General features: G+C 41.8%; 1 protein-coding gene across 10 annotated transcripts in view; it reads left to right on the top strand.

The window, feature by feature from the left end:
- The window catches only part of dync2h1 (dynein cytoplasmic 2 heavy chain 1), a 125,713-nt gene that overhangs the window by 81,668 nt on the left and 17,444 nt on the right, over nt 1–26,601 (top strand). For all 10 annotated transcript variants that reach the window (XM_084351592.1, XM_084351595.1, XM_084351591.1 and 7 more), the window contains 8 exons: nt 11,355–11,515; nt 12,626–12,751; nt 16,604–16,714; nt 19,372–19,441; nt 19,985–20,070; nt 24,871–24,946; nt 25,243–25,469; nt 26,370–26,474. In XM_084351592.1, coding sequence (XP_084207718.1) covers nt 11,355–11,515; nt 12,626–12,751; nt 16,604–16,714; nt 19,372–19,441; nt 19,985–20,070; nt 24,871–24,946; nt 25,243–25,469; nt 26,370–26,474 — 962 coding nt within the window. The remainder of the gene's footprint in view (nt 1–11,354; nt 11,516–12,625; nt 12,752–16,603; nt 16,715–19,371; nt 19,442–19,984; nt 20,071–24,870; nt 24,947–25,242; nt 25,470–26,369; nt 26,475–26,601) is intronic.

Raw genomic sequence — 26,601 nt, 5'->3', positions numbered from 1 at the left:
CAAAAGGGAGTCAACTGTCTCTTCTGGTCTCAGGGCAGAAGTTGTCTGAGGGCAGGTGAATCTCTCCTGGTCTCAGGGCAGAAGTCGTATTTTTCTGTTTTAATGCAACGTAGTTGGACAAAAGGGAGTCAACTGTCTCTTCTGGTCTCAGGGCAGAAGTTGTTTTGTAGGATTTTCCTCATGGCTGTTTAGTCTCATCTGGTCCCAGGGCAGAGACCATTGTTTCCCACAATTTTGTCTGAGGGGAGGTGAATCTCTCTTGGTCTCAGGGCAGAAGTCGTATTTTTCTGTTTTAAGACAACGTAGTTGGGCGAAAGGGAGTCAACTGTCTCCTCTGGCCTCAGGGCAGAAGTTGTCTGAGGGCAGGTGAATCTCTCCTGGCCTCAGGGCAGAAGTTGTCTGAGGGCAGGTGAATCTCTCCTGGTCTCAGGGCAGAAGTTGTCTGAGGGCAGGTGAATCTCTCCTGGTCTCAGGGCAGAAGTTGTCTGAGGGCAGGTGAATCTCTCCTTGCCACAATTTTGTCTGAGGGCAGGTGAATCTCTCCTGGTCTCAGGGCAGAAGTTGTCTGAGGGGAGGTGAATCTCTCTTGGTCTCGGGGCAGAAGTCGTGTTTTTCTGTTTTAAGACAACGTAGTTGGGCGAAAGGGAGTCAACTGTCTCCTCTGGCCTCAGGGCAGAAGTTGTCTGAGGGCAGGTGAATCTCTCCTGGCCTCAGGGCAGAAGTTGTCTGAGGGCAGGTGAATCTCTCCTGGTCTCAGGGCAGAAGTTGTCTGAGGGCAGGTGAATCTCTCCTGGTCTCAGGGCAGAAGTCGTATTTTTCTGTTTTAAGGCAACGTAGTTGGACAAAAGGGAGTCAACTGTCTCTTCTGGTCTCAGGGCAGAAGTTGTTTTGTAGGATTTTCCTCATGGCTGTTTAGTCTCATCTGGTCCCAGGGCAGAGACCATTGTTTCCCACAATTTTGTCTGAGGGCAGGTGAATCTCTCCTGGTCTCAGGGCAGAAGTTGTCTGAGGGGAGGTGAATCTCTCTTGGTCTCGGGGCAGAAGTCGTGTTTTTCTATTTTAAGACAACGTAGTTGGGCGAAAGGGAGTCAACTGTCTCCTCTGGCCTCAGGGCAGAAGTTGTCTGAGGGCAGGTGAATCTCTCCTGGCCTCAGGGCAGAAGTTGTCTGAGGGCAGGTGAATCTCTCCTGGTCTCAGGGCAGAAGTTGTCTGAGGGCAGGTGAATCTCTCCTGGTCTCAGGGCAGAAGTTGTCTGAGGGCAGGTGAATCTCTCCTGGTCTCAGGGCAGAAGTCGTCTGAGGGGAGGTGAATCTCTCCTGGTCTCAGGGCAGAAGTCGTATTTTTCTGTTTTAAGGCAACGTAGTTGGACAAAAGGGAGTCAACTGTCTCTTCTGGTCTCAGGGCAGAAGTTGTTTGTAGGATTTTCCTCATGGCTGTTTAGTCTCATCTGGTCCCAGGGCAGAGACCATTGTTTGCCACAATTTTGTCTGAGGGCAGGTGAATCTCTCCTGGTCTCAGGGCAGAAGTTGTCTGAGGGGAGGTGAATCTCTCTTGGTCTCGGGGCAGAAGTCGTGTTTTTCTGTTTTAAGACAACGTAGTTGGGCGAAAGGGAGTCAACTGTCTCCTCTGGCCTCAGGGCAGAAGTTGTCTGAGGGCAGGTGAATCTCTCCTGGCCTCAGGGCAGAAGTTGTCTGAGGGCAGGTGAATCTCTCCTGGTCTCAGGGCAGAAGTTGTCTGAGGGCAGGTGAATCCCTCCTGGTCTCAGGGCAGAAGTTGTCTGAGGGCAGGTGAATCTCTCCTGGTCTCAGGGCAGAAGTTGTCTGAGGGCAGGTGAATCTCTCCTGGTCTCAGGGCAGAAGTCGTGTCTTTCTGTTTTAAGGCAACGTAGTTGGACAAAAGGGAGTCAACTGTCTCTTCTGGTCTCAGGGCAGAAGTTGTCTGAGGGCAGGTGAATCTCTCCTAGTCTCAGGGCAGAAGTCGTGTTTTTCTGTTTTAAGGCAACATAGTTGGACAAAAGGGAGTCAACTGTCTCTTCTGGTCTCAGGGCAGAAGTTGTCTGAGGGGAGGTGAATCTCTCCTGGTCTCAGGGCAGAAGTCGTATTTTTCTGTTTTAAGGCAACGTAGTTGGACAAAAGGGAGTCAACGGTCTCTTCTGGTCTCAGGGCAGAAGTTGTTTTGTAGGATTTTCCTCATGGCTGTTTAGTCTCATCTGGTCCCAGGGCAGAGACCATTGTTTCCCACAATTTTGTCTGAGGGCAGGTGAATCTCTCCTGGTCTCGGGGCAGAAGTTGTCTGAGGGCAGGTGAATCTCTCCTGGTCTCAGGGCAGAAGTCGTATTTTTCTGTTTTAAGGCAACGTAGTTGGACAAGAGCACTTGTTGACCTTTTCACTCAACAATTGATGTAACAATCTTACCACGTCGCCTTGATTATTTTATACATTTTTAAAACTCGCCGTCCTCATTGGCTTTAGAGTTGACTGTTGACAAACGAGGGCCAGTGCAAGTTGAGGGAACACAAGACTACGAATGTTATTCCAACAAATAAGTTGTAATACAATGATGTAGTCAGTTTCATCAGTGGTGAATGTGTGCGCATGAATGATTGTAAGGTATGGTGTCAGAGATTCACGCTGCATAGTGTAAAACAAACAGATGAGCAGAAGAGTTGCTGGACTGAGAGCAGCTCTAGGACTATCACAGATGCACAGCCAACAATGTAACAATACCGACTGAATGTTGTAAAGTTTCCCAACACTAAGACTTTCAGCACATAACCGGTACAACACTTCTGTAGTTTGTAGTTTGTGTCTCCAATATTCTACATCACTGGGATGTGATCAAATACCTGTAGAAATCTGGCCCACATGTAGCTTCTTCAATTTTTTTCAGGGATGTGTTAGTCAATTTTATGGAAATCTACCATCAGGCTGAATTCAACCTATGTACCACGTGTCCTCCATTGTGTTTTGTTGTCATCTGCCTTTAAAACACCTGCCTCGTGTGAGGATCGAACTCACGACCTTCAGATTATGAGACTGACACGCTGCCTACTGCGCCAACGAGGCTCAAAAGTGTGAAATTGTCATTGAGATGAGTTGCCAATGTTACTGTACCAGCTAGGCAGTTAGAGCACTTGTTGACCTTTTCACTCAACAATTGATGTAACAATCTTACCACGTCGCCTTGATTATTTTATACATTTTTAAAACTCGCCGTCCTCATTGGCTTTAGAGTTGACTGTTGACAAACGAGGGCCAGTGCAAGTTGAGGGAACACAAGACTACGAATGTTATTCCAACAAATAAGTTGTAATACAATGATGTAGTCAGTTTCATCAGTGGTGAATGTGTGTGCATGAATGAGTGTGAGGTATGGTGTCAGAGATTTACGCTGCATAGCGTAAAACAAACAGATGAGCAGCAGACATGCTGGACTGAGCGCAGCTCTAGGACTATCACAGATGCACAGCCAACAATGTAACAATACCAACTGAATGTGTATTTGTAAAAATTCCAAGTTAAGTTCAAGTATTGAAACACTAAGACTTACAGAACATAACTTGTACAACACTCTTGACAGTTTGTGTCTCCAGCATTCTACATCACTGACATCAGATCAAATATGTGTAGAAATCTGGTTCACGTGTAGCTTCTGTCAGATCCTTCGATTTTTGCAATCGGTTGTGTGTTTGTCATTTTTATGGAAATCCACCGACAGGCTCAGTTCAACCTATGCATCATGTGTCTCCCCCATTGTGTTTTGTTGTCATCTGCCTTTAAAAGGCCTGCCCCATGTGAGGATTGAACTCACGACCTTCAGATTATGAGACTGACGAGCTGCCTACTGCGCCAACGAGGCTCGAAATTTGGATATTGTCATTGAGACAAGTTGCCACAATTGCAATTGTCAAGTCACATGATTTTTTTCAAATTTCTGCTCACTGTACCAGCTAGGCAGTTAGAGTACTTGTTGATCTTTTCACTCAACAATTGATGTAACAATCTTACCACGTCACCTTGATTATTTTATACATTTTTAAAACTTGCCGTCCTCATTGGCTTTAGAGTTGACTGTTGACAAACGAGGGCCAGTGCAAGTTGAGGGAACACAAGACTACGAATGTTATTCCAACAAATAAGTTGTAATACTATGATGTAGTCAGTTTCATCAGTGGTGAATGTGTGTGCATGAATGAGTGTGAGGTATCGTGTCAGAGATTCACGCTGCATAGCGTAAAACAAACAGACGAGCAGCAGGCATGCTGGACTGAGCGCAGCTCTAGGACTATCACAGATGCACAGCCAACAATGTAACAATACCGACTGAATGTGTATTTGTAAAAATTCCAAGTTAAGTTCGAGTATTGAAAAACTAAGACTTACAGCACATAACTTATACAACACTCTTGACAGTTTGTTCTCCAGCATTCTACATCAGTGACATCAGATCAAATATGTGTAGAAATCTGGTTCATGTGTAGCTTCTGTCAGATTCTTCGATTTTTGCAATCGGTTGTGTGTTTGTCATTTTTATGGAAATCCACCGACAGGCTCAGTTCAACCTATGCATCATGCGTCTCCCCCATTGTGTTTTGTTGTCATCTGCCTTTAAAAGGCCTGCCCCGTGTGAGGATTGAACTCACGACCTTCAGATTATGAGACTGACGCGCTGCCTACTGCGCCAACGAGGCTCGAAATTTGGATATTGTCATTGAGACAAGTTGCCACAATTGCAATTGTCAAGTCACATGATTTTTTTCAAATTTCTGCTCACTGTACCAGCTAGGCAGTTAGAGCACTTGTTGATCTTTTCACTCAACAATTGATGTAACAATCTTACCACGTCACCTTGATTATTTTATACATTTTTAAAACTTGCCGTCCTCATTGGCTTTAGAGTTGACTGTTGACAAACGAGGGCCAGTGCAAGTTGAGGGAACACAAGACTACGAATGTTATTCCAACAAATAAGTTGTAATACTATGATGTAGTCAGTTTCATCAGTGGTGAATGTGTGTGCATGAATGAGTGTGAGGTATCGTGTCAGAGATTCACGCTGCATAGCGTAAAACAAACAGACGAGCAGCAGGCATGCTGGACTGAGCGCAGCTCTAGGACTATCACAGATGCACAGCCAACAATGTAACAATACCGACTGAATGTGTATTTGTAAAAATTCCAAGTTAAGTTCGAGTATTGAAAAACTAAGACTTACAGCACATAACTTATACAACACTCTTGACAGTTTGTTCTCCAGCATTCTACATCAGTGACATCAGATCAAATATGTGTAGAAATCTGGTTCATGTGTAGCTTCTGTCAGATTCTTCGATTTTTGCAATCGGTTGTGTGTTTGTCATTTTTATGGAAATCCACCGACAGGCTCAGTTCAACCTATGCATCATGCGTCTCCCCCATTGTGTTTTGTTGTCATCTGCCTTTAAAAGGCCTGCCCCGTGTGAGGATTGAACTCACTACCTTCAGATTATGAGACTGACGCGCTGCCTACTGCGCCAACGAGGCTCGAAATTTGGATATTGTCATTGAGACAAGTTGCCACAATTGCAATTGTCAAGTCACATGATTTTTTTCAAATTTCTGCTCACTGTACCAGCTAGGCAGTTAGAGCACTTGTTGATCTTTTCACTCAACAATTGATGTAACAATCTTACCACGTCACCTTGATTATTTTATACATTTTTAAAACTTGCCGTCCTCATTGGCTTTAGAGTTGACTGTTGACAAACGAGGGCCAGTGCAAGTTGAGGGAACACAAGACTACGAATGTTATTCCAACAAATAAGTTGTAATACTATGATGTAGTCAGTTTCATCAGTGGTGAATGTGTGTGCATGAATGAGTGTGAGGTATGGTGTCAGAGATTCACGCTGCATAGCGTAAAACAAACAGACGAGCAGCAGGCATGCTGGACTGAGCGCAGCTCTAGGACTATCACAGATGCACAGCCAACAATGTAACAATACCGACTGAATGTGTATTTGTAAAAATTCCAAGTTAAGTTCGAGTATTGAAAAACTAAGACTTACAGAACATAACTTATACAACACTCTTGACAGTTTGTTCTCCAGCATTCTACATCAGTGACATCAGATCGAATATGTGTAGAAATCTGGTTCATGTGTAGCTTCTGTCCGATTCTTCGATTTTTGCAATCGGTTGTGTGTTTGTCATTTTTATGGAAATTCACCGACAGGCTCAGTTCAACCTATGCATCATGCGTCTCCCCCATTGTGTTTTGTTGTCATCTGCCTTTAAAACACCTGCCCCGTGTGAGGATTGAACTCACGACCTTCAGATTATGAGACTGACGCGCTGCCTACTGCACCAACAAGGCTCAAAATTGAGACAAGTTGCCCCAAACCACCACGGTCCTCTTGATCATTTTATACATTTTTAAAACTTTCCATCCTAATTGGCTTCAGAGTTGACTGTTGAAAAATGAGGCAAAGTGCACGTTGAAGGAAACACAAGACTACGAGTATAAAATGCCTGCCGTGTAAGGCTCGAAGTCATACATTCGAAATTATGAGATTGACGCGTTCACATGGGGCCATTTTCCTTATCCTCCTGCACTGACTACTTAAATGTTTAATGCTTTAAGTCAATTTTTCTGATCATACTTATTCTAATTATTCCATCACTAAGATTTTTTCTCCACAGTTTTCTTCAGACTGGTTTCATTTCTCTGCCAGAAGGTAAGCAGATAGGGAGGACACCAGAACTTTGGAGGCCTATACACAGTAGATCATAAGCAACATAAAACAGGTACATGTTAGTCAGGCAGTGATGGATTGACGCAGTAAACTTTTCTGATAATGTCTCAACATTTAGATGGTATGATAGATACATTTTTTCATCCTTTCTTCCTAAATTTAGACATCCAGTAGCTTTTCACAACCCATACAACACACCACTACACACAAGTTTATGTAAAAATTAAACAATAATGCTAAAAATAGGAGTGAAAACATGAATTATAATACACCAGTGAAGTGATAATCTAGCCACCAGACCTACCACAGAGAGCTCTCACTATATGTGCTAATGGAGGTCGTGCAAATGGAAGGTGACACACAGTGCAAATATTGCAAATGTAAGGTGATTTTTATGTAAAAGCAGGGCAAGAATAATGATTACTGTCGATGATATAAAATGCAAATTCAAGATTGAAAATGTCAACAAATAGAAATGCAGATTGTCCATAAGGCTGACTGACAAAATCAGTAGCTGATTACTGTGCACAATCGAAGACACTCATCTGAGGATATATGACTTTACAGCATACTAAAGATAAATATTTTACCGAGTGGCTCCTCGTTTTCTTTTTTTCCATTTACCTGTAGTGCTATTTATCCATCTCGATTGTTTTGGTGTGAGTTGCCAGGTTTTCAACATATCATCAGAGATGTCTGCCTTCTCTCTAATATTATGGAACTGGATGGCATTTTGGTTATGGTGTTCAAAGTGCCACATAAATCACAAAAGTACATTTGATAAGCTCAACAGCAATGTCTTCTTACAGAAATCATGACCCAGCAGGGCAGCTTTGTCCCATATCTTTTTGTTATCTTTTCTACCAGTTCTAACATGAAAATGGAGCATGGCGAATGGACATTGGCAGAAAAGCACTGCACAGACGTTGTTCAACCAAGAAAAATGGTTGTTTACTTTAAGGTGCAGGGAGTTCCCATTACTCTCCTGCAAAATAATGTTTACCCCCCAAAAGGCAATCATATACTTAATTTATAATTACAATTATCTATTTTTATTTGACTTCAGTTTGTCTTCTTCTTGCCTAAAAGAAGAGGCAGTCATTTGAATGATTAGAGAGGAGACAACTGGGCTATGTGAGGATTTGGCTCTGGACAGTCTCACATTTTGGGAGGGAACACTGAGTAACAGCAGCTTTAAATAGCGCTCTTTACTCTGGAGATTCATTTTAACTGGCATTTATCACACAAGTGTCATCTGCACTTCATGTGCAGCTCTTGGTGCAAAAGAAATGCTTGAATTTCCCTACAGAAATGCATTTTTTTTATATTTCTTATATTTAAGTTTTATTGTTAGTAGCTGTTAATAAAGCACATAGGTAGACACACAAGGTGGAAACACTGCCAGCTGCTGTCCTTGCTTTTAACTTATATTTAAGTTTTATCGTTAGTAACTGTTAATAAAGCACATATGTAGACACATAAGGTGGAAACATTGCCAGCTGCTGTCCTTGCTTTTAACAATTCAAAACAGTTCTTTCATGTCAGTACAAGTACAAGTGCTTCAGTCTCTGTGGTAGGTTGATACTGGTATACAAAAGCACAATGAAATGGGTTTGACATCACCTGCAGCTGACAGGGAAAAAATGTAATTAAGAAGACAGGACAGGGCCTCCTACCCACTAGTATACATGTCACGTTTCAAGCTCCACCTGATCTTAAATGACTGGTGATGCCATTCTCCAAAGAATTGATTTATCAGAAGTTGGTGCCTTTATACACCTTGATCTGTTATCTTGAACATATCATGCTCCGGAGCAGGTTAGGTGTGCAACATAAGGTACCATGGTGATGTGCCCCGGTAAGAAGTGAACCAACATCCTAGCCCTGAAAACCCGGGGTTAAACCTGAAGTTACCTCGCTAACACCAAATCCTGCCTCATAGTACAGGTCTCAGGAAATTGAGTACAGATGTCACAGTTGCAAATATAGCTCTAACTCTCTATAACTCTTTGAAAATAATTGCCTGTAGTTTCAATGTAGTATTTTTCTCAATCCTCATATAGTTTCACAAATATTGTTAATCGGAGATTCAAAAGAGCCCCGGCGGAAAATTGCATTTCTAAGTCACGGATGAAAGGCAGAAAATATAGACAGAGAGGGAGAGAGCTCTTTGGTGAGCCAGAGAAGTATGACTGCTTTTCTGCCTACTGATAGCAAAAGCTCTATTGACTGAAACTCAGTTTCAGCTGTTGTGCAGCTGCTCCAGAGTGCTAATAATAATACTGGCTCATTGAGGGTGCACTCCAGTCCTTGTGTGCCTTTCTGTATTTTTGCGTGTGTGTCGATCAGCCAATCTATCCACCTTTGACAGTGTGTATTATATTTGCATATTTAACTATGTCATATCGTTCTCTATTTGTCCTCTTTTGTCTCAATGTACTTCATTTTAAAAACACCTGCCCCGTGTGAGGCTCGAACTCACGACCTTCAGATTATGAGACTGACGCGCTGCCTACTGCGCCAACGAGGCTATAAGAACACTTTACTAATGGGAGAGCTCAAACAACAACCATTCACGATGACGCTTCACCTTTTGCGCGTGTTTCTTTGTGTGCGTTTGTGTGTTTCATCTGTGGCTCACTATCTTATTCATCAAAGGTACATGTCCACGTTTCCATATTAGCGAATTCTTTGAAAGCACAATCGTCACATCTTTGTCTGTCCTCGTTTTTCGGTGGGCAAGCTCTAATAAAACACACATGCACTCTATCCTGATGAAATGACAGCTGTCACACTCCTTTGAACGCCAAGTGAACCCATTGACGAAGGTGTAGTGTGTGTACAAGTGCATGATGTGGGTGAGAGTGTGTCTGAATGAGAGAGTGAGGGAGATACGGACAGAAAAAAAAAAGAACAGGAGCGAAGAAGATTTTGTGTGTATGTGTATGTGTTTTTGGCTGTAAATCAGTATGCTAATGAGGCATGGTCTGTAATCCTCTTACAGCTAATCTCACTCAATCCCCCCAGTCCAGGCCTGGGCACCGCTCACGCACACAGGCATGCCTGGGTGAACACAGCCGCACACACACACACACACACACACACACACACACACACACACACTTGTGCTCACTCACTGGCTTAAGCACCCAACTTCTCAAAAATACAAACACTCTTTCACATATGCATTAAAACATCTCTCTGTGTCTTATTATTAATCATCCAGCCAAGAAGACGGCCTTTTTTTTGTTTAAGCCATCAATCAGCATTTAAATGCAAATGTATCTCATCAATTACAGTTATTTAAATGGAAAGATAAAAAGATATTTATAGAATAATCTCAATGCCCATGTCAAGTCTTTTGTCTGCTCATTAATTCTTAGCCATTCAGTGTTTCATCCACAAAGCAGCGTAGAGACACTGTGGTTCTGTTTTCTTTTTCGAGGCTCCTCTTTGGCCTGATTGTATGTCATAAAAGCCAAGGTGAACCTTGCTATTCACAGACAGAGGATGCTGGTCTGCAGCAGGAATACTGATGACCTGCCTGTGTCAAAGGTAGATACGTATGTATTTGTGCACACGCACGTTCTGTAAATGCTCCCCCTTTTTGGAGTCAGACATCACAAGCCATGTGGTCAGATGACTGTTTTTCTTAGTGTTGCCATGGTGATGCAGCAAAAGGTCGCACTAAGATGTTCTCTACCAAGACCTTGTGCGCGTGCATGGATGTGTACTTCGGTGCAGCAGATTGCATTTGGCAGCAGACACCCAAAGAATGTTCAGGCTGGGGCAGTCAGCCCAACCAGAATAGACAGCAGTGTGTGTGTGTGTGTGTGTGTGTGTGTGTGTGTGTGTGTGAGAAAGAGATATCTGCTGATACATGCACGAATAGCATCACAGTGGAATTTCCAACACAGCCACTCACCCTGTGTGTGCTCGTATCGCTGCTTGTGTGTCACTATTAACTCATATCTGATACGCAATTCAATATATTACAGCAGGATTAGAGCTTAATGCTCAGCGAGGAAACGCACACATGCACTCACACACTCAGACACGTACACAAAGAGTCTGGCTTCTCAGCGCCAGGGGGCTGACAAGGTATTCTTCTGCTATGTGTGGTGAATACTGCTGCATACCTAGCACTCAGTATGCACAGCACATCACCCTCCTAATCTCTCTCACTCTGTCTCTCTCAGTGTCTTCCTCTTATGCCCTCTTCCCCTTTCTACATCATCGCCTCCTTCTTGCTCTCCCTCTTTTACTTTTTTCTTTTCCCCCATATCCCTTCCTCATCACCCTTCCTTTAGGCGCTGTCTACCCCTCCCCGTTCTTGCCCTCCCTCTGTCTCCCTGTCGTCTTTCCCCGCTCGACTTGTCTACTCCACCTGTGCCTCCTTCTTTAACATCCACCCTCACAAAATGCCTCTTTGCTGCTACTCAGTAGCTCTTACTTTTTTCCCCCTTTTCTCGGCCCCCTCCTGGTGTGCCATCTCTGTGTACTATATTCAGTCACTTTGACTTTGAGTAGCATATCAACTTTAAATGAAATGTTGCAACACTTCTTTACAGATCTGTTTTTCACACCCTTCATTATCTCCCTCTCTCCTCTTCTCTGCAGGTATGAAAGAGCTCTCCCCTCCTCCTCTGAACCTCCGACGTCTCTACACCGAGACGCTGGAATGGGAGCCGGTGTTGATCATCATCTCTCCGGGGGCGGACCCGTCCCAGGAGCTTGCAGAACTTGCAGCTGAAACCGTTGGCAGGGACAACTATCATGAGGTAGAGAATAACAGGGTTAAATGGGAGAAGTCATAGTAGATTAGCAAGTGTAAATGGATTTCTATCAACAGATTACCAAGATCAGATCAACAGATTTATCTCTTGTGCACATAAATTGATGCTACAGCTTGCAATATGCTGTACTGAAACACAGTTTTGACTCATATCTCTTGGTAATATTCTGCCGGTAGAATTTATCAATTGTAATATATTTTAGGACAACAAGAGCTCTGAGAAAACCGCCTTTGCAAGACGCTCCTACACACCTGCTGTGATTCAATATGTGGCTATACAGCTATTCAACAATAATTCAATATAGTGCTGGTATTGTTTTATCTTTTTGCTATTATTATCAAATCCCCTAAAGAGACCAAAACCTACAAAGAAACATTTTGTACCTACAAGTATTGTCTATATAGTGAAAGCCTGATATATGGTAGCCTCTGTCACCAAATCATACTGTACAAGTTCGTTCCCTTCCAAAGACTTAAGGTGGCATGTTCCTTCATTATGGTTCAGTTGTATTTTTTTATTTTATTATTTTTTTTGGATCGTCCTTCAGATTTGAATGACTCTGACAAGACCTTTTGCCAAAAAATGATCACCAAAATGCAAGTGCAAAGTTCACCAAAGTTATAGATGATGATATTCTTTTTAAAGCAGTTTTAAATACGCAAACCTACCCACAGTCAGCTCACAGTTCTAGAGCTCACTGGCCAGATACGTAGTTCATAAAAAATACACATTTTTACCATTTTCCTTCCATAATAACCATATGAATGCACTTAAGACATTACACACTGCATCCCACTCATATGGCTATTGCTTATAACATTACTGTAAGTCGTATCAGTGACATATACATATAAATCACATTTGTTAAGAGTTACTGGCCTCAATGTGGGAACTTGATTGGTAAAAGTCACATCATGAATCTCACTTTGCAAGTGGTTTTCAGTGTCTCCCACTGAGCAGACAGATAAATTAAAATATTGAATCAGATTTTCTGCCCCAAACTTCAGATAAATTACAATGTGGAATCACATTTTCCATCCCACTGCTTCTGTTTCTCGCCCCCTCCTACCTCCTCCACACTCTCTGTCTGTGAAGATCTCTATGGGTCAGGGGCAGGCTGATGTGGCATTGGCTACGCTCAGAGAATGTTCCCGAAATGGAGACTGGCTTTGCCTGAAAAACCTTCACCTTGTCACTACATGGCTACCCCTCCTGGAAAAAGTAAGTACACTGTGTGTGTGTGTGTGTGTGTGTGTGTGTGTGTGTATGAGTATGAGTCTTTGTGTGTTTTAAGGCTTTTTTGTCGCTATGGGTGCTGAGTGTTATTCTCTTTTCTCTTATTATTGGATAATAGCACAGGCAGAGAGTGATCAAAATGACTATTATGATACAAGGATGTGTGTCTGTCCACAGTAGCATCACATTAACAAGCATCACATAAACACTTGCTGTAAAATGATATTATCCTGCATCCACAATCCTGCAAAACCAGATGTGCATCAGGATCTGTGGTTGGGAAAAGTTACATGAGATAAATAGAATATGTTCAACAAGCTTTTCCACTGCATGACACAATGATCCAGCAATGTGGCAATAACAAGTCTGGAGCTAATATGATACAATAAATCCATTATAAGACTTCGAAAGTAAGTCCAAGAACATTGTCCAATAAACAGTTTGGGATACATCCAGTGAAACGAGCACCTCCTCACATCATCTCAAGCCCACAGTAACAATTAGGTAGTTTTGGGGCTATGGGGAAAGGTCAGTGGAAACAGGGAGCCTGGAGGATGTTGTGTACATAAAGAGTATGTGTAATTTCATGTTTCACCCCGCTTGTCAGTGTTTATCTGTAATATTACAACACTGCTGCATACACACAAACACAAGAGCACATTCTGCTGGCTGCCCAAATTTCCATATCTAAAATTACCTTCTGTCCTTGCACTGCACAAACACATTTTGCTCTCTACCTGTCAACCCATTTCAGTCACTTTGCTGTTGTTTGTGTGGCTCTGTTTGTCATCGTGTGTTTTATTTATTTGTTTGTCTTTCTGTGTTTGTCTGTTTCTGGGCATACATGCATGTACAGTATGTATTTGTACCATGCTTCTACACTCAAAGGCCACATTTTTCTCAAGTGCAGGCTCAATCTCAACCATCAACCTAACCCTGTGTATTTACACTCAAGAACTATTGTCGATGCAATGGATCAGGCATGCAAAAAAGATCATTTTCTGGGTGTATTGCAAGAGAGGACAGAAGGGGGATTTTTGAAGTTTGTGGCTAAATGCAGAAGACAGGGTTGACTAGCATGGTTGTATGTGCATATCTGTAGCTATCCTATACAAATGTCAATAGTTAAAATGTACAGTTTTGTATTGTAATATTGGACAGACTTTAGCATAATTTTATTCAAAAATGGCAAAAACACTATTGAAGCATATTGCAGCATTTGTGATTAATTTCTGAGACATTTACTGTCCATGCAATAAAGACGTCCCCTTCTTTTTGTGGTTGTGGAATCTTGGTTTGTACCAAATAGATAAAGAAAAGATGTTTCAAAGGCAATAGTGATACATATTGTAATGTTAAGGTTGTTAGCAGAGCTGGGCGATATGGTCTTAAAATAATATTGCAATATTTTAGGCTATATCGCAATACACAAACTATATCTCGTTGTTTTAAAATCTCCTCCAAAAAGACCTGAGTGTGTATAGTGTTCTGGTTGCATTAGTGGATTTTCGATGTTAGATTAACTGTTGTGCAGAGCCGCATGTCGGTAAAGAGAACTGTCTGAGCATAAGAAGTGAACTCATGTGTCCATGAGCTTTTCCCGGGGTTCTGTTTAGTGCTGTGTCACTGTAGCAGGTCATATCTCACTGGGAGGCACAGCTGTTGGCGGTGATTGGCCTGTGTGTGTGTGTGTGTGTACATGTGTGTATGAGCCCTCACCTGTGTGTGTGTGTGAGTGAGAGTGTGTGCCCTGTGGTTAGCCATAGATCCTTCCTGTCCTGAGTTGTCTGTGCGCTCAGTGTGACTTAAACCATAGATTATTACAGCTCTCCTCGTCTACTTTTCCCCCTGTCCGCCACCAGTTTTTCTTAACACCCTGCTCCCCTTATATTGTATAACTCAAACTCTCTTTTTGTCTGTTTTGTCCTGCTTTCTCTCACTGCCTCGCTCTTTCCCCGGCAACCGATGAGGCTGGGTCTCAGCAGTCGAGCCTGAAATGAAAAACTGACGCAACAAGGGGAACGAGGGAGACAGGGAGCATAGAAAAGAAAGAATGAAGACACAGTGAATGTGAAAGGGCGGAAGTAGGGAAAAATGAACTGAGCCTCTGCCGGCAGGTGGATATTCTGGTAAAAGAGGGCTATGTTTTAGGTTCTGCCTCTGTTTCTGTGGCTGTGTCCATCTGCTCTGTCTCACTGTATTTCTCAATGTTGTGTCTAAATTTTCCAGCTTATTTTCTTGCCATCTGTCTCTCCAGTCCTTCCCTCCTTCACTAAAGCAGTTGGTCAGTGAGAGCGAGGAGAAAGGAGGGAAGAGAGGCAGAGAAAGAGAGCGGTCAGTGTTCATAATTGAAGTTGGCAGTGCAGATGTCCTCTCATCCCTGTCCACTCACATTCTTCCACTTGCACAATTTACTGTCTCATTTTTCACATCACCCACACTATCCCTTTACTTATGGATCTATCTTTCAATCTGCCTGCCAATCTAAAGGTGTCTCTGTCTGCTATTCCTATAAATTAAATTAAGACTGAAACCCTTTCAGTTATGTGTTACAATGAATAAATTAAATGTATCTTGTGAGATCTTATCACAAGATACACATTTCCATCTGCAAAAATCTGTGTATGTGTGAGTAAAGCATGTGGGATTTGAGTATCTATGTGTGGCGCATCTTTAACACTATAACAAAGATTGGTTTTGATGTGCGACACACACACACACACACACACACACACACACACACAGTGAGAGGCGGAGAAGTTTTTCTTCGAGGGATGTCGGTTTCTGTGTTCTTTGACTTTCCGTGATCATGTCTGCTTCCATGAGAGCGAATTAGTTTCCAAATGATGCAGAAACACATTGATTACGATTATGTGTGTGTGTGTGTGTGTGTGTGTGTGTGTGTGTGTGTGTGTGTGTGTTCTTGTGCGTGGGTACCCAATCAGATGACACAAGACCCTAAGGTGTCAGTTTGCTATTTTTAACCGCAAGTCTTTGAGAAAGATAGAAAGCGAGGGGGGAGCAATGTAAGAAGAGAAGTGAGAGAAAGAAAGCTGGAAATTGAGATGAAGAGACAGTGATGGAGACGGTGAAAAGAAGGGAAGCAGAAAGGGAGAGAGATACTGTATATCAAAGTGAGGCGAATGAGAAAGAATGGCATGGAAAAAAAGGAGAGAGGATTAGACGAAATATATTTGATTTGTTACTAGATATGCACTATACAGCTTCCTCCTTTATAGTTTTTTGACCAAACAGAGTTAACAGCTCTCGTTTTACCACACCTTATAAATAAAGGTTGAATATATGATCATCTTTACAAAGATCATTTACAAAGATAAAAATATAGATAAAGGGTTTTTAAGGAAGGGCTTTGCTGTGTTTGCACTCAGATTAAATTTCAGTTAACTGATTAGAAATTTGCTTAAAGGGAATCTATGGAAGTACGTGTATTGTTTCAAGTTCGTGCATATGAAAAAATGCAGCAAAATTATACAGTGTGTCATAAAGTTATTACTCTATTCTTTTACCTCACGGCAAGGAGGTCCTGTGTTTAAATGCAACCCAGCTGGCTGAGGTCTGCCTCTGTGGATATACTGGGATAGACTCCAGCTCTTTCCAACCTTAACAAGATAAGCAGTAGAAAATTGATGGACCTGTATGATGCAGTATCTGGGCTCAAGTCTTCTCTAATTGCTACAATTAATGAGCACGTTTTGTGTTTTGACATACGTTATATCTATAGCCTGATGTTAGCGCAAAGGTAGTCTGCTCTCTTATAACTCTCGTATTCTCTTACTCTAATGTGTATAATGTGTGTGTCCTGTCCTTCCTCCACAGGAGCTAAATGTGCTTCATCCCAAAGCTGGCTTCCGTCTCTGGCTGACAGCAGAAGTTCACCCCCGATTTCCTCCCATACTGCTGCAGTCCAGCCTCAAGATCACTTACGAGGTATTCACACACACACATTCACCACCACACACATACAGGCATTAAAACAATAACACTATAATACTCCTACAGCAGCTTATGATGACCCGACTCATATCACACAACTTTTCGCACAAACATGCAGGTACACATTCTTGTAGTCACTAATTTGGGCCAGGTTACCAGCATATGGCATGCTCACAAGATGGAAGGGTATGTAAGGACTTTGTGTCTGAAATGCTGTTTGAGTTCATGACTATGTGTGTGTCTTTTATCCTCTATGTAATGGCTACATCCGCAATGCAGTCACACACACTGTACATTTGTCAGGAGACGTAGAAGCCTGCAGCTTGTGTGTTACTGATGCGTGCTTTAGCACTCAGTGTGTTTCTGATGGGAGTCCTGCTCAAGGGGTTAGTTGCTTCAGCAGCCAAGCATGCTGCACAAACAGCCTCTCTCTCTCTCTCTCTCTCTCACTTTGTCTCTCTCGCTCTTCCTTTCTTTTCTCTCTCTCAGACACACTCACACTCAAACTTATTGACATGCTTTACACTGAATGCACAGTGCAGACATAGGACAAGGACAAATAAGCATCAAAGCTGATCTGTCAAACCAAAGAAAACCAGTGTAACAACATAAAGAGCATAAAAGTAATAAATGTCGTCTTACAGAACATGACATGACATGTCACAATCACACGCATCACACAAACTCATCATTATAGCAAAATCACTGTTGCTAAACTACCTTCTGTATCTCAGCTGCTACAGATTCTCCACCCCAAAACCCAAATACCTCACCCAACACTCAGTTTAGCATTGAAGCTGCTTTTACTAAGTACATATATTTAGTTCCTTGTTGGCATGGTGGGCAGTGTATTAGACTTTAAGTGTGATTCAACAGCTCAAACCTCTCAAAGAGCAAATAATAGATTCCATTCATACCATTCAGTGTAAAAAGCACAGAGGCAAGGGTGATTTATTTGTCAGTGTCTAAAGCAGGGGTAGCCAACATGGTGCCTGCGAGCTCCTGGTATCCCGCTGTGAGCGTATGAGTCGCCCGCAGGGCACCTTAAACCTAGACTGTCTCCTAAAACATGGAGCCTATTGTAGACATAATATTCATCATTTAATGGTAAACTGAGCAAACATGTTGCCCTACATATTACTCCATTTCAATTAGGTAGCTCACAGTCTCCAAAGGGTTGGGGACCCCTGGTCTAAAGGTAGAGTTAATGTATTGCTTTGTTACGTGTGAATAAAAGTATTGATTGAAACTGTGCTGCAGCCAAAACGGGTAAACACAGCACCTTGCTAATACGTTTAATCTACTGAAGTTGGTAACATATGTGGTGATTTTGCCAGTTTTGGCAAGTTTAGTACATATGCATTACTGGCTGTGCATATGATCAAAACCTCCAGATGGAGGTACCAAATGTTCAGCAAAGCTAATAATGTGTGAACTGATTTCAATGTATGCTCATTGTTTCTTAAATAAACAGAGCATATTGTTGCCAGAGGAATCAAATATGCATATAACTGCCACTAACTAAAGCATACACAGTATAACACAGTATAAGGAATACAGCATTTATATACATATATATACAGTGGGATGGCTGGATAAAAGAGTGTCAGTGTTATGGGCTGTGGTCCTAATCATCCTCGTGGTGAATGCTATTGGGTGTCCAACCCTGACCAAAATATTCTTTCACTTTATTCATAAACTCTATTTGTAATTTACAGAGACGCTGACAGTGAGCTTTAAATGACTTGATGACATTTCCTTTTCTCTGCCCTGACTTGTTCAGTGTCTTGGTTTTTGTGGACAAATCCATTTTTTCTTACTATAGTGATTTGAGAATTTTATTTTCACATGAGGTCACACGTTGCAGGTCCTGCATTCTGGCTTGAGCTACTGTAAAAGAGCAGAACAACACTAAACAGACTGTGAAAATAAACAACATGAAATGCATTTCGAATTGCATTTCACAGCTTCTTTTTGGTCTTGCCAGTCACATACATTTGATAGAGTGGATTTGGGAATCACACTCTAGGGTATGTCAGGATCAAACGTTACTCATTTCTTACAATAATACAAGCTCACATATTAATATAACATAGAGATAATTGTTTTAACATTCTAGCAACACACTAAGACTTTGTGATAGCTTCTGTGTGCAGGTATTACCGCCCACCCTTTCATTCTGATAAGTCTTCCTCAATGCTATATAATGAATACAAGTACATTCACGGCACAAACTTGTCTGTAGATATGGAGCATATGTATGAGAGCAGCTGCTTCAGTCATCCTTCTTGTGGATGCCATGTGGCGCTGTGGCTTAGTTGGTTAAAGCGCCTGTCTAGTAAACAGGAGATCCTGGGTTCGAATCCCAGCAGTGCCTTTTTTTAGTTCCCCCACAGCATGTTCCATATCGTCTTACCATGCAGCACATAAGTCTTTCACACATGAGTTATGCCCCTTTATGATTTCCATGTTTCTGTGCTTCTACCACAGAACTATTGGAGTTTGTAATTGAAACTTAAATGTTGCACAAGATTCTGTAATAATAAAACCCTTTCTTTCTTCCCCTTCCCCTCTATCCTTCTTTACCTTCTCCCCACCCTGTCTGTCTGTCTGTCTGTCTGTCTGTCCTCAATTTTTTCTCCCACCTTCAGGCACCCCCTGGGTTGAAGAAGAATCTGCTGAGAACATACGAGTCATGGACTCCAGAGCAGATCAGTAAAGGTTTGTATCTTCTCTTCTCTTTTTGTTCAGCTTCTTGCTCTTATTCTTATTCCAAGCAATAATGATAGATTAGTCTCTGCTTTTTTTAAAGGGATAAATATCTTACAGTACACCCTACATTTAAGCTAACAACCAGCTAATGAGCTCGCCCTATGTTTTAAAGAATTTGTGCTTTGTTTCCATTTACAGTCAAGGGATTGTTCTCTTTTTTCACATACAATGGTATGTGTTACAGTTATCACTGGTAGTGGTATCAGTACGTGATTATGAGCTTAGACTTTGAGTCCTGATCAAAGAAATTCTTGCAAGCTTGCTGGTTCTGGGGCAAAGAAGAAACGGCAGCAAAGGGCTCCAACATAGGATTCATTAAAAGTCCAAACAGCATGCTTCATTCTCCTCTCAGTTCTTTCTGTTGAATATTGTTTGATGAATAATAAAAAAAGATAACTGAACTCAAAGGTTTAGAAAACACAGACACTCTGAAAATGACTGATTATTCTAGTTATTTTTGGTTGTGACATGCTGTTGATTGTTTGTGTGTAGGAGGCGTCCTGGCCAGAGCCCAGTCTCTGTTCTGTCTGGCTTGGTTCCATGCTGTCTGCCAAGAGAGACGCAACTACATACCACAGGTAAAATACACAAACAGCCCAATATGGATGGGAGTAGTCATAGTTGTACAATTTCATTTCAGGACAATAAACAATATAGCACTTGTTTAAATGTTGTTGCAGTAGATGTAGAACTAAGACAGTGGCACAGACAAACTAATAACTACCCAGCTCCTTTTCTTCAGTTTTCCCGCCTTTGGAATGAAGCTTTTTTGTAAATGCGACTGGCATTAGCTGCTGTCTCATGTAGGTACTTAACTCAGATGCTTACAGCATAATAATGTGCTTTAATACCCTTTTAAAATTGCAAGCTTTTTGTTAGTTTTTACTTGTAAAACCCAGAAATGTGTTTACGCACACCCACACATGAAGTATATGGCCTTATTTCCACACTGGTTATCATAAGTGTGTAATGACTAAAAATTGCAATTCATATTCAAAGGACACATCTATACAAACGACAGCTGTACAAATGTGTGATTTGTTTATTTCCTAGCCATTTCTAGTTGTTGATAACAAGTACATGACATGAAAAGTCATAGTCCACACAAGAACACCCACAGAAAGGGTAAAAAATCTCCCCTGAGATCAGTTCTATGTCCTTACTGACCAGCAGAGATAGCAAGCTTGTTTGCACTTTGTGCTGTGCCTCCGGCAGTGTCTTTGTGTGTGTTTATGTGTGCCACACGCTTTGTATGTGTGTCTGCAGCTATGGATATAAGCCTTTGTTGTATACTTGCCTGCCAGTCAACATGCACATTGTACACAGCACAAAACACATTGTATAAGGCCCCCACACTGGTGAGGGTTTAGCACAGTCTCGCTGCCTCATACTTTTCACCCACACTGCTGACAAACCAAAGGGGTTTGCAGTGTCAAGTCAGGACAATGGAGGCATGAGAAATATAATCCTGTGATGTCATATACTGTCAGGGTATTTTATAGGAGACACATAAATGTCAACCAAAAATGGATTTCATTGACCCACTGTATTATGTATTTTTTCCACAAGTGTAATTCAGCTTTAACACTCTCACAGCAGCAGCTCTAAATAAATCAAAACTGTGTGTTTTACGTGTGCCAGAATCATCTCAGAATATTCAGAGACTGAAGAGACCGCAGTATTTACTCTTTTGAACCGAAGCCTCTGATAAATCGTCTCCACATAACAAGATAGAGGGTGTGAAGAATGACATAATTTGCATCCCTATAGGGAAAAGCAGACTATTTATTTTCTCAGTCAAACCCCAAGGCGTTGATGAATCAGCACAAAAAAGATAACAAATCGAAGAACGTTGAGGGAAATGATACTGAACAATAGCTTGAGTTAGAAGGGTATTAGCAGTACCCTTATGTCCAAAAGAACACGTTTTATAAATACTCGAATCAGATTCGGAAAACTAAACTGTATACGTTTTGTATCAAAATCTATTATCCGTTTAATTGCTGTGGTAAAGCTGATGAGGAAATTAATCAAAATTGAAGATTTCGATTAACCTCATCACTGACGCATAATGAATTACTAAATAATTGGATTTTGGAGATAATTTCAGAATGCCCGATGCAGCGGCAGCCATGACCCATGAAAACAAAGGCCCCTGTGCATTGTGTGATTCTCTGCCTCCTCCTCCATGTCACTTTTCTTTCACATATCTTTTGTTCACTCTCAAAGTGTCAGACAATTCCTGTAACTTTCCAGAACTAATAATCTGACATCCAGACCCAGTTCACACACCCTTAAGTCTGTTATGTTTAGGTGAGAAAGTGGGCATTGAGCAGCGTGAGTCCAAACTAATGAGACATGAAGACACAGACACATTTTAACACAAGCGAAAGGAAGATGCGGTTGTATCTGTAATTGCTTGCAGTTTGCTGCGTCATGTTTCCACTTGTCAACTTAAACAGATGCTTTTGTAGTTCGGTAGCATGCGGGCATGTTGCAGTCTAAACATGCACTGGGACTCATTTGTCTCTCTGTGTATCACCGTGATGTGTCAGAGTGGTCTGTCTAATGGAATAATACAAGATATCTGCAGTTACAGCGGTAAGATATCTCTTTTTGTCCGCTAAATCAACACACGACCAACACACTCTCAGTGAACCCAAACTCTGGGGAGGACTGTTGGGGAGAACATGTTTTTGTAATTAAACTGCCACAACGTTTGCTCGCTTGTTTCTCTTCTCGCTGTCTCTCCTACTCCCTCAAGCTTGGTCCAAATATTCCCCTTTAACCATTTCCCTCATTGTGGAGGTGTTTGGAGAAAGAAGTATGGATTGTCCTTAATGATGATGTAAACCCCACATAACTAACAGTGCAGTATGAATGTGTCTCTTATTCTTGGGAATCTCCAGGGATGTGTAGTAATGGGTTGCATGTCATCGGGATTATGTTTACATCTTTAAGATATGGCAATTTTTTCATGAATATGAACATGCAGAATATGCTGAAAGTGGTGACTTTTTAGCTAACTCCCTGCCGGTTTTGCAGTTAGCAATCCCCTCCCTCCTCTCTACATCACCTCACTTGCATGACTTTTTTCTTTCTCTATTGAGGCAGCTCTCTTTGCCTCTTTCTTTTCTTCAAGCGATGTGTTTGGTAGAATAACCGTCACAGGGAGCGCTGGAATTGGTAGCTTTCCCTGTTCTGCCATTACCGTAGGTACCAGAAAAGGAGGCTCCTGCTCTCTGCACGTTCTCTGAGCAGACATGAACACTTCTTTATGGACTTTTCTGTCCTGATTGGGTAAAGTCCGCAGGGATACCAGAAAATGTATCTTATACTGCATGAGCGGGGGGAGGAGAGACATGGGTTACTGACCAAACACTATATCTATAACGGCACTATTCATTACTTATTTTAATTAGAGAATAACGCTTACAGCAGCTTCAACTGATATTTGATCTGGTCCGATAACCGATCGCCCATGTCCATTTTGTTAGGATCAAGCACAATATTTTCAATGTTTGATTTTGAAATAATCCAAAAGTATTCAGATAATCCAGTGGATTATGTTACTAATTAAAAAATGCCATAGAATCTTAACCGACTACATTTCAAAGTAATCTGACCCAACCCTGTCTGTCTCTCTCTCGCGCCTTGCTTACTCATTGTTTTTCCTAATTTTCTTGTGACTGGCGTCCCTCCCTGGCTGGTGTCGCCTTGTCTCTCTCTCACTCTCTTTTCCACTCAATCATTGAATCTCTGGTAAGTGTTTCCATTTGAGATGGTAATGTTGTTCCTCATCCAAGAACATGATCGCCCAATTATTGAAACAGTCACAGCTCCTTTTGTCCACTCCGCCATCGCTCATTCCCTCGTCGCTTCATCTACTGTCCTCCCTCCTTTTCTCATTTATTCTCTCCCTGTTTTCATCATCACATGTCTATGCAGAAATCATTTGGAAAGTGTGTGTGTGCGTGTGTGTGTGTGTGTGTGTGTGTGTGTGTGTGTGTGTGTGTGTGTGTGTGTGATCATAGCGCTGCAGCAGAAGAAAGATTAGGGTCTCTGTTTGATGGCCATAGGAGAACAAATACTGTGGCCAATTATAGTTGGTGAACACTGCATGCGACCAGGTAGTACACTTTCCGAAGTGCTCAAAAAATAATTGAAAACTAACACACACACACACACATGCACTCACACAGATATACAGTCACCTTTATAAGAACTATAAATAAGCAGCCAATGTTGTATACATAAAACAACTGAATACATGCATGAGTGCAATCTCACTCATACACATTTATCACATCAGTGCACATTTATCCAATGCAGTAGAAGCATGCCCCTTTTCAGTCTGTAAATATACGCACAAACTGCGTAGACTTAATCATTCAAAGAATTACTGAACATTCCTTCACAATTTTCCTCCACCCCTCACCTCATCCACCCACAGCATCAGTGGGCAGATTACAACCGCTGATTGAATAGCAGTGAAGTGCAACAAACACGTCCTCACTAACTGAGCCTGCCCTTACACTCAATTATGTTTTAACACTTGTGATTTTTTTTTTTCTTCTTCGATGGTCAATGCTCTGACGTTGTGTGTCTGTGTGTTTAACTGTGTGTTGCTCTCTGCATGTGTGTGTATGTATGTGTGTTGTCTGATTGCAGCAGACCTCTGTTTTCCTCCCATATGTTTCAGTGCTAATGTCTTGAAGGTAACATGTCTTACTTATAGGAGATTTGTTTGTGACCTTTCACCAGATGGTTGGATCAAGAGAGTCTGAGAAAGTGATCCAACAATAGCCTTCCTTCAACGGCTACTGGGCATTTTTCAATCAGCAAGTTATTCTGGCAGTTCATAGTGGAGCTTTATTACTATAAAATCTTGGTTTCTCTGGGTTTCTGAAAAGTATCAACAAGGGTAACTGTGTAAAATTTCAGCAGGTCAAACTAAAAGGCAAGTGAAATAATGAGGATGTGTGGAAGTGATGGTACACATTATGGAGAGATATCCTGAAATTTGAGCCGAAAGAGAAATGATATTAAATTGAATGATATATCTTTACTTTCTCAGGTTTCTGTATTCATCTCAAGGACGGAAAAATACTACAGGCATGGTGGTTAAGACTACACTTGCAGACAGTTGTTAGAAGATTAAAAAGAAAAAGGAATATGTGTGAGCGATGATACACCATGATACTTCAGTCCTCAACCATTATGTGACACTTTGAATGCCATCTGTTCCTGTTTATTTGACAGATTCTGAAAGTAATCCATTAATACCATAGTAGTCATGTAAGTAAAAATAAGCAGTAAAATGCAGTAAACAAATTGTCTTTTTTGTACTTCTTCCTTCTCCTCTGGGCTTTATCTAGGGTTGGACTAAGTTCTACGAGTTCTCTTTGTCAGACCTCCGTGCTGGCTTCGAGATCATCGACAGGCTTTTTGAAGGTAGGGGGGCTGGTAACAACCATTACAATGCAGTGAAGGGCTCTGCTGTGCTCTGCAGCACATATGGTAATGAGAAGCGGAATCTGTGGGTTCTTTGATCAATTACCTCTTTAATTTACACTACCCCTGATAAAGCATGACCTGCACAACTCAGCATTTGCATTTATATTTGAGCACTTGCCCTTCGTTGTATCTCCCTGCCTTTCTTTATGTATGGTTGTGTGCGCGATTCTTTTTTTCTGTTTGCTCTCATTACACATGTTTGTAGCTTTCTTCGTGTCCGTGTGTCTTTCAAGGTGGTAAAGCTTTCCAGTGGGAGTTTGTCCATGGCCTGTTGGAGAGTGCCATCTACGGTGGACGCATTGACAACCCCTCTGACCTCCGCATCTTACGTTCCTACCTGGAGCAGTTCTTCTCCGCGCATCTCCTCTCGTCCTCCCTCTCAGCTGGTCAGAGAAAGAGCAGAGGAGGAACGCGCTTCTTTCCTCCTCAGATCAGCCTTCCAAACTCCTGCTCTATACTGGTAGGTTGTCAGGGTGACGCATGTGCAGTTGGCAAGTACACATCTAAATTCACAGTTGCGGGCATGGTTGCTGTTTGAATGGATCTTAAAGATGCTCAAGAAGTGAGTTCTTGCTACAGAGAAAAAAGGAGCACTTCTGTGTTTTTTTCCCTGCACTTTAGAGCTTAAGCTGTAATGTCCTCCTCAGCTCTCTCTAATGATCCCAGGTGCGCTGGCAGAGACGCAAAAGCAAATCAAAGAAAGGGTACTGAATTAATGTGCCCAAGCTTTTCACTGACTAGATTTACTGTTTCTGGTTTGGTCAGTATCGAAGTTTCATTAATCCATGTTGCGTTAGCTTCATTTTAGGTTGGTTTATAAAGAAGCTACTACAAATACATCCACTTAGTAAGCCTCAGTTCGACACAATCGGTTGTGGTCTTTCCATTGCTTTGCATTCCGTTAATGTAGTTCAGTATATAAAAGAAGTAAGTGGGTATACAAGCCCAACACTGTTCATTAGATCTCTGCTCATTTGAAGTCCTGCTAGAGTGTGTAAGTATAGTGCGGAGACGGTGAGATGTTATTTGCTTTGCAAAAAAAGTCAATATGAAAATGTATACTTTGAATTGGCAATCGCTGCAATTTAAAGTCAGTAGTAAGTGGGAGTGCAAAATGGATTCAGTTAGAGAAGCTGCATCAAACCGTATAAACAACACACCTAATTAAGGACAATACAGTTCTATTTATCCTATACTCCCAAACAGCAATCCAAAAAGCATGCTACAACGTTTTACATTTTCAGTTCAGTTGCTAAGAAACGCTCAGATGTTGTCTTGTACCTGCAAGCTGCAATAAAAATAATCTTTCTCTCTTTAGCCTTTCTGTGTCTGACTTGTACGTACCTGTGTGTCTTCCCAGGACTACCGCAGCGTAATAGAGAATCTCCCCGAGGATGACAGACCTGCATTCTTTGGTCTGCCTGCCAACATAGAGAGATCCTCCCAGAGAATCATCAGCTCCCAGGTGCACCGACACACACATACACACACAGCCACCTGCTTTTTCTCACACACACACATAAACACACAGACACCACCACCACTACCGGCACAGCCTCCATCTCTACCTCGCACGTGCAGAAATACAAACG

This window comes from Pagrus pagrus, assembly GCF_965226575.1.
Source record: "Pagrus pagrus genome assembly, chromosome: 4".
NCBI classification, from domain to species: domain Eukaryota; kingdom Metazoa; phylum Chordata; class Actinopteri; order Spariformes; family Sparidae; genus Pagrus; species Pagrus pagrus.
This window is presented reverse-complemented; position numbering and strand designations above follow the sequence as displayed.